At 40.5% G+C, this 13,075-nt stretch overlaps 1 protein-coding gene across 2 annotated transcripts in view; it reads right to left on the bottom strand.

Annotated features, from left to right (window-relative positions):
- LOC106883150 (uncharacterized) overlaps positions 1–12,554 on the bottom strand; it is a 35,218-nt gene extending 22,664 nt beyond the window's left edge. Inside the window, exons 1-4 of one of the 2 annotated variants that reach the window (XM_089353445.1) lie at positions 12,427–12,554; positions 5,944–6,067; positions 3,540–3,637; positions 730–822 (exon numbers count right to left, since the gene is read on the bottom strand). In XM_089353445.1, the coding sequence (XP_089209571.1) occupies positions 730–822; positions 3,540–3,637; positions 5,944–6,037 (285 nt within the window). In that variant the 5' untranslated portion in view covers positions 6,038–6,067; positions 12,427–12,554. Of the gene's footprint in view, positions 1–729; positions 823–3,539; positions 3,638–5,943; positions 6,068–11,519; positions 11,829–12,426 lie in introns of those variants that run through there. The other variant, XM_014934054.3, reaches the window with a different exon arrangement.
- Positions 12,555–13,075: the final 521 nt, after the last annotated feature.

A 13,075-nucleotide genomic window follows, 5' to 3' on the forward strand; every position in this document is an offset into this window, starting at 1 on the left:
CTCAAGACTTGTGAAAGGAAATCTTTATATTATTCAGAAGGTTGAAACAAGGTGAGGGTGCATGGCTTAGTGGTTAGGGCATTTGGCTCACGATTGTAAGGTCGTGAGTTCAATTCCCAGCGACGCGTTGTGTCCTTGAGCAAGACACTTCATTTCCCGTTGCTCCAGTCCACTCAGCTGGCAAAAATGAGTAGTACCTGTATTTCAAAGGGCCAGCCTTGTCACATTGTGTCATGCTGAATCTCCCTGAGGATTATGTTAAGGGTACACGTGTCTGTGGAGTGCTCAGCCACTTGCACGTTAATTTCACGAGCAGGCTGTTCCCTTGATCGGATCGACTGGGACCCTCATCGTCATAACCGACGGAGTGTTTCAAGAAAGAAGGGCTAATTAAAAGCCTGAAAACAAGCAGGGATGTTTAGGGCAAACTTATGAAAGAATACTTTGGTCAGGCAGAGGGTTAAAGCAAGTTCTTTGGGAATTTATACCAGCATACACAAACACTGATGCAGGAACACACATGCATACACGACACTTCTGCACAGTTTCCATCAAAACTGGGCCCCAGGTGCTATGCAGTGGGCTTAAAACCGGAACTATGTGGTTGCAAAATAAGGTTCTTAACCATGTCTCTTAGATCGTAATGAAGAACTTGCATTGATAATAGAGACAAATATAGCTGAAGGTATATGAAAGGAGAGAGTTCAGTTTCAAAAGGTGTGTATTTACCTGTGGGAGATTTCCTATGGAATCATTTGAGTAATAATTAGCAACAAGACATGCCCTGAGCCGATCCAGCAGGTGACGAGTTTGATAGATGGACTGCAAAAAAAAAAAAAAAACATAAAATGCTAAAAAGTGAAATATATACAAAAATGAAATTACAAAGGTGTTATAATTTAAAAAAACATTGGATAATTAGATTATCATAATTTAATGTCCATTTTCTAGGGTGACATGGGTTGGACAACTGGACAGGAGCTAGCAAGCTGCAATAGGCCACAATTGTCTGTTTTCGTTTGGTTTCTATAGCCTGATGCCCTTCCTAACACCAGTCACTTTACAGAATGTATTGGGTGGTTTCTATGTGACACCAGCACTGGTGCTATCTACAGGGCATCAGCATGTAAAAACACCTGAGTTTCATTATACACACCACATTTTAATTGCTTTTTTTCTTCAATTACATTTTTAGATAAAGTAAGGCTATTCTACTAATATTCAAAGACAAACACATCAGCATCATTGTTTAACGTCCACTTTCCATGCTGGCATGGGTTGGACGGTTTGACTGAAGACTAGCAAGCCAGGAGGCTGCACCAGGCTCCAATCTGATCTGGCTGTGTTTCTACAGCTGGATGCCCTTCCTAACACCAACCACTCTGAGTGTGTAGTGGGTGCTTTTTACATGCTACCAGTGCTGAGGCCAATCAGGCAGCACTGGCATCTACCATGCTCAAATGGTGCTTTTTATGTGCTACCAGCATGGGAGCCAGACAGGAAGCACTGGTATCGACCACACACGAATGGTGCTTTTCTACATGCCACTGGCACGGGTGCCAGTCAGGCAACACTGGCATCGGCCACAACTACGATTTCGCTTGACTCAAGCACATGTTTAAGTCTAATCAGAAAGACTGCTGCTCTTCCTTTTTCTCAAAGAATCTTACATCATTCACATTTAAATCTTAACTATTAACTTATAATTCATATTTCTATACATGTTGCAATGAGACATTTGTCCTCTAAAGAAAATTTTCCCGTGTGCACTCTGCATGTTTATGAAGCATTACAAGAAATAAGTGGAGAAATTTATGTACGTCAGGGTCATATTCACAAGAGATGGGAGACAGGAGGCTGAATGGATAACAGATGCTAGAACTGCTGTTACTGGCCCAGTAATACACCAGTGCCATTTCCAGCATTTGATCCTCAGAAGAGGGTACATTGGTACAAAAAGCCAAACTTACTATCTTAAATTTGGCTTCTGCGCTTGTCCTCATGGATGACCATGAATGTTGGGTAATATCCAAAAGACAAGTGGCCGAATTGGAGTTCCTCTGAAGGATTTCTCGAGTAACAGTACTCAAAAGGGTGTGTAGCTTAGAGATCAGGGAGTCCCTCTAGACTGAGCCTGTAATATGGACATATGATAAGCACTCCATTGCTTACGACGTCGAGGGTTCCAGTTAATCCGATCAACGGAACAGCCTGCTTGTGAAATTAATGTGCAAGTGGCTGAGCACTCCACAGACATGTGTACTCTTAACATAGTTCTCGGGGAGATTCAGCGTCACCACAAAGTCTAACAAGGCTGGCCCTTTGAATTACAGATTCAGCAGAAACAGGAAGAAAGAGTGAGAGAAAGTTGTGGTGAAAGAGTACAGCAGAGTTCGCCACCATCCCCTGCCAGAACCTCGTAGAGCTTTAGGTGTTTTCGCTCAATAAACACTCACAACGCCCAGTCTGGGAATCGAAACCGCAATCCTATGACCACGAGTCCGCTACCCTAATCACTGGGCCATTGCGCCTTCACACATGATTAGAATGCCACAGGAAACCAATCAGCAAGAAGACCTAAGGGAGCAACCAAGAATGAGATGGATAACATCCATAGATACAGTTGGGAACTCAACCGGAAAGTGTAACGATGGTTGCTTTTGATAGGACCCTATGGAATGGGTGCCTGAAGACTCTACCCCAACAACCCTTCCAAGGATAGGGGGTGGAGAAAATGGACGGAGATTTTTACACAAATCCATTTTCCTAGAAGTTACAACTAAACACACAAACCATTATCTGATGGCGCAGTGGTTAAGCAACTGAGTCTCTCTTTCATAATGTTGTGGGTTCAATCCCTGGTCCAAGAGGTACATTGTATCATTAGACAAGACACTTAACTTCAGGTTGCTCCAATCCACTCAGCTGGCACAAATGAGTCAGCACCAAATCAATGCAACAGCATTTTCAAAGCCCAGCGATACAACCAAAATCATTAACATCAGATTTGTGTAATCCACGTTGATATATTTTAATCAGGTAAAAGACAGATCAGATTTCCAATGAAAGCAACATCGGATGTAATGAAATTCATGCCTTGATCAAAAGCATTATCAACATCAGACGCAGGAGTGGCTGTGTGGTAAGTAGCTTGCTTACCAACCACATGGATCCGGGTTCATTCCCACTGCGTGGCACCTTGAGCAAGTGTCTTCTACTATAGCCTTGGGCTGACCAAAGCCTTGTGAGTAGATTTGGTAGACGGAAACTGAAAGAAGCCCGTCGTATATATGTATACGTGTGTGTTTGCATGTCTGTGTTTGTCCCCCCAACATCACTTGACAACCAATGCTGGTGTGTTTGCGCCCCCCCGTAACTTAGCAGTTTGGTAAAAGAGACCAATAGAATAAGTACTAGGCTTACAAAGAATAAGTCCTGGGGTCGATTTGCTCGACTAAAGGCCGTGCTCCAGCATGGCCGCAGTCAAATGACTGAAACAAGTTAAACAGTTATCATTACATGCAGTGATTTTGACTTACCTGGTCAATAATATTCAGTTCATTTTCTTTCTCTTTAATCTCAATAGTAATCTGTTTCTGAATTATCTTTTCAATCTTCTGGATGGTTTCAGCTTTCGCTGTAAATATATAAGTTTCATATATAGACACATCACCATTTCTACTCCTACCACCCTCATTACCATCATTTTAATATCCTCTTTTACATGCTTGCATTAGTCAGGGCAGATTTTCTATAGCTGGATGCTTTTCCTGTCACCAACTCTCACCAGTTTCCCAGTAAAGTAATAATTCCCCATGACTAGACATGTTCTCAAGGAGCACCGGAAATGAAAAATACTGTTTGAATGACAGGGATACTTGCTTACATCATGTGATGTCAAGGCAAAGAGACAGTAACACACACATGCAGGCTTCTGTCAGTTTCTGTCTACAAAATCCACTCAAGTCTTTGGTCAGACCATCACAAAAGATTTACTGAGGAGGATATCAGTAATGTCAAGTGTGTAATATACATCCAAAGGAAAAGGCAGCGAGATGGCAGAATCGTTAGCATGCCAGGCAAAATGCTTAGCGGTATTTCGTCTGTCTTTTTTATGTTCTGAGTTCAAATTCCACCAAGGTCGACATTGCCTTTCATCCTTTTGGGATCGATAAATTAAGTACCATTTGAGTACTGGGGTCGATCTAATCAACAGGCCCCATCCCCCCAAAGTTTTGGACCTTGTGCCTAGAGTAGAAAAGTATACACCCACAGGAAGATGGTAAGCTGGCAGAATCCTTAGCACACCGGGGGAAATGCTTAGTGGTATTTCATCCATCTTCAAGTTCCGAGTCCAAATTCCACCAAGGTCAACTTTGCCTTTCATCCTTTCAGGGTTGATAAAATAAGTACCGGTTACACACTGGGGTCAATGCAATCAACTTATACTCTTCTCCGAAATTTCAGGCCTTGTACCAAAATTCAAAACCAAAAGGACGAAATGGCAGAAATGCCAGCACATTGGAAATTTGCTTAGCTGCATTCCTTCTTTCTCTTTACTTTCGGGTTTTAAATTCTACTGCGGTCATCATCCCTTTAAGGGATCAATAAAATAAGGTAAGTCAAATACTGAGATAAATGTAACCAACTTGTTCCCTCCTGCAACAATAAAAAATTGCTGGCCTCAAACCCTGCAACATACTGGCATACTGTTCAGGAGAAATGCTATGATCTTAGTCACATGTAAGCCATGGAAACCATGTAAGCAGTCTAATGAGTCATAAGGCTTGGGGAAAATTTTTAAATATAAATCTATTAGGACATGGGGACACTACATGTAATCATTAGGGGAAACTATTACATCAGATGCAGGATTTCTGAGCGTGGCCGTTGCCAGTACCGTGTGACTGGCCCTCGTGCCGATGGCACGTAAAAGCACCCACTGTACTCTCGGAGTGGTTGGTATAAGGAAGGATATCCAGCTGTAGAAACTCTGCCAGATCAGATTGGAGCCTGGTGTAGCCATCTGGTTCACCAGTCCTCAGTCAAACAGTAGACTGAAGTTGGTGTAAGATGTAGTACATTAGTGTAGGATGTGGAAGAACTATGAAGGATGGAAGGAAATGAGTTTGGTACGATCGAACCAAATTCGACGACTGGCACCCATGCCAACCTCTCCTCCACTGGACACTAAACTTTGCTTGCGAAGACCTGTTGGGGCAAGTGAAATCGAAATCGTAATTGAAATAAATTCGATGAGTGGCACTTGTGCCAGTGGAGCACTAACAGCACCGTCTGAGCGTGATCATTGCCAGAGCAGCTGTCTGGCTTTCGTGCCAGTGGCATGTAAATAGCACCATTTGAACATGATTGTTACCCGTGTCGCCTTACTGGCACATAAAAAAACATTCAAGTGAGGTCATTGCCAGTGCTGCTGGCACGTAAAAAACACCATTTTGAGCGTGGCCGTTGCCAGTACCACCTGACTGGCCCTCGTGTCAGTGGCACGTAGAAGCATCCACTACACTCTCGGAGTGGTTGGCGTTAGGAAGGGCATCCAGCTGTAGAAACTCTGCCAAATCAGATTGGAGCCTGGTGCAGCCATCCGGTTCACCAGTCCTCAGTCAAATCATCCAACCCATGCTAGCATGGAAAACGGACGTTAAACGATGATGATGATGGATATGCCATGTTTAATTGTATGAAAGGCAGGGCACAAGTGAATCTAACTTTTACCTGAGAATATACCTTAAGAATGTAAAAATATAAAACAAAGTTATGTAGACCTATAGGCTATCTTAGGACCAAATCTACTTACAACCAGTCAGTCGGAACCAATTGTGGTCATAAGTCGACAACAACCTGTAATGGTGGTGGGGTGGACTGAGTACGTGGTCCCAATGAAATATGTCTGTGAAAGGGGTTAAAACAAACTGTACTCACCGTCCTTCTCTATAAGTCGCTGCTTCTTATTTTGCTGCTCGCTCACATCTTCATAATCGGGGTCAACATTTAAATAGCCACGCTTACTGCTCATGTCTGACCTTCAACTTGGTGGACTCACATCCTGAAAGCAAAACAATGTCACACACTTTTTATTTGTTTCAGTCATTTGACTGTGGCTATGCTGGAGCACCGCCTTTAGTCGAAACAAATCAACCCCAGGACTTATTCTATGGGTCTCTTTTTGCTGAACTGCTAGGTTACAGGGATGTAAACACACCAACATCAGTTGTCAAGCAATGCTAGAGGGACAAACATATATATACATCGGCATGTAAAAAGCACTATCCGAACATGGCTGATGCCAGTACCCCACTGACTGATTCCTTTCCTGTGCCGGTGGCATGTAAAAAGCACTATCCGAACACAATCGATAACAGGACTGCCTGACTGGCCCCCATGCCTGTGGTACATAAAAAGTACCATCCGAACATGGCCGATGCCAGTACCCACTGACTGGCTCCCATGCCGGTGACACGTAAAAACCACTATCCAAATGCAATCGATGCCAGGCCCACACGATTGACTCCCATGTCTTCCTGGGTTTACCTCTTCCACAGGTTCCTTGCACAGTCAGGGTGTGGCACTTCCTCACACAGTTGACCTCATCCATACGTAACACGACAATACCAGCACAGTCGTCTCTCTTGCACACCACATTTGATGCTTCTTATGTCCAACTTTTCTCTCAGGGCACTTACAAGTCGTCGTGTATGCACACTGACATTACACATCCAGCAAAGCATACTAGCTTAATTTCTTTCAACCCTACGCATGTCCTAAGCAGTCATGGCCCATGCTTCACTGCCATGTAACATGGCAGTTTACACACATGCATTATACATTCTACCTTTCATCCTGAGCGAGAGGCCCTTAGTTGCCAGCAGAAGTAGGAGCTCTCTAAACTTTGCCCAGGCTATTCTTATTCTAGCCACTACACTCTCAGAGCAGCCACCCCCACTACAGACTTGGTCGCCTAGGGAGCAGAAGTTATCAACTACATCTAGTTTTTCCCCTTGGCATGTGATGAAATCTGTTTTCTGTACTTCTTCAGTGTTTATTGCCCCTGTGCATCTGCCACACACACAAAAAAAAAAAACATCTTCCCAGGTAACCTTCCTTTGATATTGTTGCACCTTTTATGTGTCCATAGCTTACACCAGGTACATCGTGTGAAGTTTCAACCCATGCCTTTTCTACAGATCAAGCAGGGCCATCTACCTGAAGGGGTTTGTGATTTGGTAGCCTTCCTACTTCCTAAGACTTTGGTTTTTGCTAGGTTAACCCTAAGGCCCTTCGATTCTAGACCTTGCTTCCACACCTTAAACTTCATCTCTAGTTCTGGCAGTGACTTGGTTATTAGAGCAAGTTCATCAGCATAGAGGAGCTAACAGCCTGTCTTGAGTTCCTGTTATTGTCTGGTGGACTATAATGAATAAGAAGGAGGATGAGAACTGATCCTTGGTGAACCCCTACTTCTACCCAAAATTCTTCACTATACTTACTGACTGCATCCTTGCACAGGGCTTGTACACCTCTTACCAACCACTCGTCTATCCCCAGTTTCCGCACTGACCACCAGATAAGGGATTGGGGGACCCTGTCAAAGGCTTTCTCCAAGTCAACAAAAGCCAAGTACAGAGGTTTATCTTTGGCTAGATATTTCTCCTGCAGTTGCCTGACCAGAAATATAGCATCAGTGGTGCTTTTCCCTGGCACAAAACCAAACTGCATCTCATCTAGGCTAACTCTCTCCCTAATTAGTTAGGTTATGACCCTCTCTGTAACTTTCATCACCTGATCCAATAATTTGATACCCTGTAGTTATTTCTGTCTAAAGCATCACCATTACCTTTATAACAGTTGACTATGGTGCTGCTACACCAGTCATTGGGTATGATTCCTTCGTGAACTACCAGATTTAAGATGTGAGTGACAAGACCATAACCCACACCACACAATATTTTAAGCATCTCAGCAGTGATTCCTGATGGGTCAGGTGCTTTTCTTGTCTTCATATCGTTAATTGCTTTATCTACCAGGGTACTGTCGATTCGGGTAGCTGGTCCCTCAATTGGGTCAACCTTTGGCAGACTCTCCTCCTCCCATTCATTCTCCACATTCAGTAATCTTTCATAATGGCATCTCCAAGCCTCTTTCTTTGCAGAATCATTAAACGCAAGGGCACCATACCATCATCCATGCGGACACATTTCTCTATGACATCACTGTTTTCTCTCACATACTGTCTTACAATCCAAAATACTTCAGTTCTTTGGTCCTCATGTCATTGAGCATTAGTAAACTTCTGCTACTCCCTTGGCTATATATACCTGTCTCCTAGCTTCCCTTTTGCCTATCTGATTCAGTCTCCTGCTACCCCCACTTTTCCAGGCCTTCTAGGCCTGTTTCTTTGCTCTAATGTACCAACCACAGATTTGGTCCGTGGCACTCAGCAAGCTGTCTCAGGAATTCCCAGCAGGAATGAGAGAAAATCTATGTACCAGAATGGCTAGAGGAATGTTGAGGTGGTTTGGCCACATGGAGACGATGGATGAGGAGCAGATGGTAAGAAGGGTGGTGAAGGTAGAAGTGGTAGGCAGCAGATCCAGAGGCAGGCCTCGGTTTGTGTGGATGGATAGAGTGAGGAAAGCTTTGGTGGTGGTTAGAGATGTTGGAGTGAGAGAGAGGCAAGGGAGTTTATAAATGATAGGAAAGCTTGGAGAGTGTTTGTGGATGGATGAGAGAATCAAGGTTGCTCAAAGGGGTATGGAACCAGCAGGATGCGGCGGGGGTAAACCAGCATATGGTGTCGGGCCCTGCTGGTGATATTGGGGGTTGCGTTCTATGCCTTGACCTGAGCATAGGACGGGGCTCGGAAATTAATGGAATGTCAGGTGTGTCTTGTGACTACCCCATCATTTAACATCCACTGTCCAAAAATGGGGAATAAGCCTGAATATATATAAAAAAAGATTACGATAGTTGTAAATGAGCATCACTATCGTATAGAAACATGTCCAGCCATGGACAAACATCAACTTGATAGAAACAGGAGAGGGTTAATTATATGAAGGGCATTCAACTAGAAAACCTGCTTCTATGAACTCCGTCTGATCCATGCAAGCATGGGGCAAAAATGGACGTTAAAACAATGATTATGATGTCAAACAAACCTTTTGTTAGAATATTTCTGTTGAAAAACACAGCCTTTATTTCGATTAGTTTTGAAAATAATGAAAACTTTAGTAAAATATCTGTCACTATTAAGCTGGTGTCCGCTACTTTTTGAGTTCAAATTCCACCGAGGCTGCTAGAGTACTGGGGTCAATGCAATCGACTACTCCCTCCTCTTAATTTCAGGCCTTGTGCCTATCGTAAAAAGGATTATTAAGTTGATGTTTGGAACACAAATACTCATATTTTGGTGGAAGGTTTAAATTTAGATGACTAAACATTGCGTTTATATCATAGAACCAGAGGCGGTTTCGGGTGGATCGGTATTAATAAAGTGAAGTCTCCTCAACTTCGTTAGGGCTTGTGGTTTAATGAGTATTGATAATAGTACTGTTCAAAATTAACATAGCTCGACATTATTTATACATCGTGTCGTTTCAGGTTTATTGAAATAAGCTGTAGTCGCACGCGATATTTTACTAAATGATCAAGTTTAAATACTAAGCAAATAGCTACCTTAAATAGTTTTCAATCAATACGTAAAATGCATCCAATGCTAGAATAATGAAAAAAATTATTGCACGAAGGGTCCCAGATGAAATTGGGAAAGAAAAACAGTAATGATGAGGAAAAAATATAAGATTGCTGTCATACGAAATAATTAATAAGGAATGATGTGCGTGCAGGACAGTGCTGAAAGAGGGGAGTCTTCTGCCAGTAGTGAAGTTGATAATGTAAACAAGGTCTGGACATTGATTAATTGAGGTGCGAGACGAAATGGAAGCAGGATCTGGTGTTTCCATGACGATGATAATAACAGCATTCTGTCGGTGATCAATTATGTTGCTTTTATTTCCCAAGATGTAATAATTGTTGGGAGCGAGTAATTTCAGTTCGGGCACCATTAATAACGTAAGAATGTTTGACCAAGAGACCAAGCGGAACTTGGATATATATATCTGTTATATATCAGTTCAAATTTACAGCAAACAAAAGATGAAGACAGGTGAGTGAACACGCAGGTATATTCACACACACACATACATACGCGCACACCCACATATATAAACACACAAACGCGCGCACCCATATATATATACACACACCCACCCATATATATATGTATATATATATACACACACCCATATATATATATATATATATATACACACACCCATATATATATATATATATACACACACACACACACCCATATATATATATATATATATATATATATATATATATATATACACACAGGTATATATGTACGTATATTTGTAATTATAACTACATTCCCTGCATGTGTGTATACACACACACACACATATTACAAACTATCTTATATTTTGCTTGGAGATTTTACTACACAAATCACTAAATCTGGAATTTTTATTTATAAAAACCCCAAATAAAGGAGTTCATTTCTTCGAATTCATCAAGAATTGACCGAAACCTACAAATAAGCTATATACTGCCAGTAATCGAACATAAATACCTTATATATATTTAATAATAGAACTAAATTAAATTAAAATAAAGAGGCAGGAATTTTTGATGTTTCTACCAAACACGTGTTTTCAATATTAGTTTCTTTTAAGTAGGCAGAAGGCCAATTATTGTATGAAACGAGTATAAAATCGGGTAAATATTCACCGGTATCAATCATACTGATATTCATTCTATTTACTAACAGAGGGATTGTAATTTGGTGAGATTAAAACCCTTAAAAGGGAGACGAGATAATAAAATATTGATAAATATTTAGTCCAGTAGTTTGACAACCTGTTCTAAGACATTTAAAATATTGGATAGGATGGACGAATTTGGAGTATTTGAGAGCAAAATATATATATATATAATAACAATAATAATAATAATAAATAAAATAACTAGGGATACTTTAATTTCTGGGTTAAAACCCCGAAGGGGTTCGTTTGAAGTTAGGGTTTCACTGTTCCAGGGAGTTTGTGGTGGATGAAATAAATACCAGTGCTAGACTGGTGTGAGGGGAAAAGGGTTAAAAATAGGGCCTTGTGGTTAATAGATAATTAATTAATATTGATCGTTAGATAGAAAATAGAAAAGATTTATTGCAGGAGAGAGGAGAAGAGTCTTTTAAGAGTAAGTTTCGATTCTAAGAGGTGTTTACGACACCACGAGGACAGACACCGGATGATCTAAAGCTGTCATAATTAGCATAGTTTATTTATGGTGATGATCCGACAGCTAAATTGATTGTAATTTATCCGTTTGAAATGCATGATAATATAAAAAAATTGATATATTAATGCAAGATAACCGTATAATATATTAAAGTGTACAAACGGGGTACTTACTTAAACATGATATGAAACAGTATGGTAGACGCCATGATGGTTGAAATTGACACAAAAGACACGGCACGGCTGGATTGGATGAGCGAAGCATTTAAAGGGACCTCAGACGAATTACATTAAGAAAAAATAATTAGAGTATTACCAGGAAAATTATAAGGGCTAATTTAAATTGTTCTTAGTAGTTTCTGGGATAAAGTAGAAGGGATTTGAGGTTTTAATTGGAATATATGAGGGGAAAGTGATATATATACATGGTCTTATGATGAAGATATAAAACGGTTTGAGTGAATGAAAAGTGGTGCGGAAGATGGTGTGTTAAAAAGTAAACAAACTTCTCTCAATTAAGACTCTGTAAGTGTGTGCGTGTGTTTGTGTGTGTATGTGTGTGTGTGTATGTGTGTGTGTATGAGTGCGCGTATGTGTGTATATGTGTGTGTGTTCACGCGCACGCACACACACGCTCACACAGACACACATGTGTGTATACTTGTATAGTTATGTGTATATATCTGTGTTTTATATATGTTTTATATATATATATGTTAAGTTTTACACGGAAAAAGTTGATAGTGACTTCGAAGTTTCGGCTTGCTCGCCGTCATTTGACTGTCAGCCTATGTTTTTTTTTGTTTTTTTTTTTACAAAAATTAATGAACTTGTATACTATTTTCTTTTTAAAAAGTACTGAGTGGTCTTTCAGTTTAATGTTAAATTCTTTTAATATATTATCTTATTTTATTCTGTTTAATTTTAGCTGAATAAGTAAATGGATATTCATTGGTTTCAACGATAGTTACTCAGTTATTCGGTCACAATCATTATTTATTCACTGAATTAGATTTTAAGCGGACAACTATTAAATAATAATCCGGTAGAATCGGCGTTATTCAATGTGATATTGTTGTACCTTTCGAATTACAGAGTCCATCCGATTGGCTTTGCCCAAGTTTTCATCCATCTATCCGTTGACAAGGCATGGGCTCAACTCGAAGCTATGATTGAAAGATACTTGTCTATGATGCCACACAATTGGATCGAACCAAAGACATAATGTTTACGAAGCTAAGTTTTAAATCAGTCGGCCATGTGATACAGCGCGGGTTATGCTAAAAGCTGTCACTTTGGTACATTTGGTATATTCCATTCTGTTGCAAGTTTTCGCACTGTAACTATTGAATTTATATAGATTTTATCAAATATAACGAGGTGAGAATGGAAGGATTTAGTAAAGCTGATTACTCGATATCTAACAGTAGGAGTGACAATAAAGTTGTTAAAATTCAATCAAAGAAAAGTCGGCGATATTTAAGTCTTATCAAGATACTTGAAACACGAACGCACGCACACATGTATGTATGTATGAATGTATTATGTATGTATGTGTGTGTATGTATTTATGTATGTGTGTGTGTATTTACATAGGTATATGAACAGTAATCCCTCGACTATCGCGAGTGTTCCAAAATCCCCCGCGATATGTGAAAATCCGCGAAGTAGAAACAGTGCTGTACTGTATATTTTCTTATTATTATTTTGGTAATTTGTATATATTTATT

The sequence above is a fragment of the Octopus bimaculoides genome, chromosome 6, assembly GCF_046866305.1.
Source record: "Octopus bimaculoides isolate indiv1 chromosome 6, ASM4686630v1, whole genome shotgun sequence".
In the NCBI taxonomy this organism is placed as follows: Eukaryota; Metazoa; Mollusca; class Cephalopoda; order Octopoda; family Octopodidae; genus Octopus; species Octopus bimaculoides.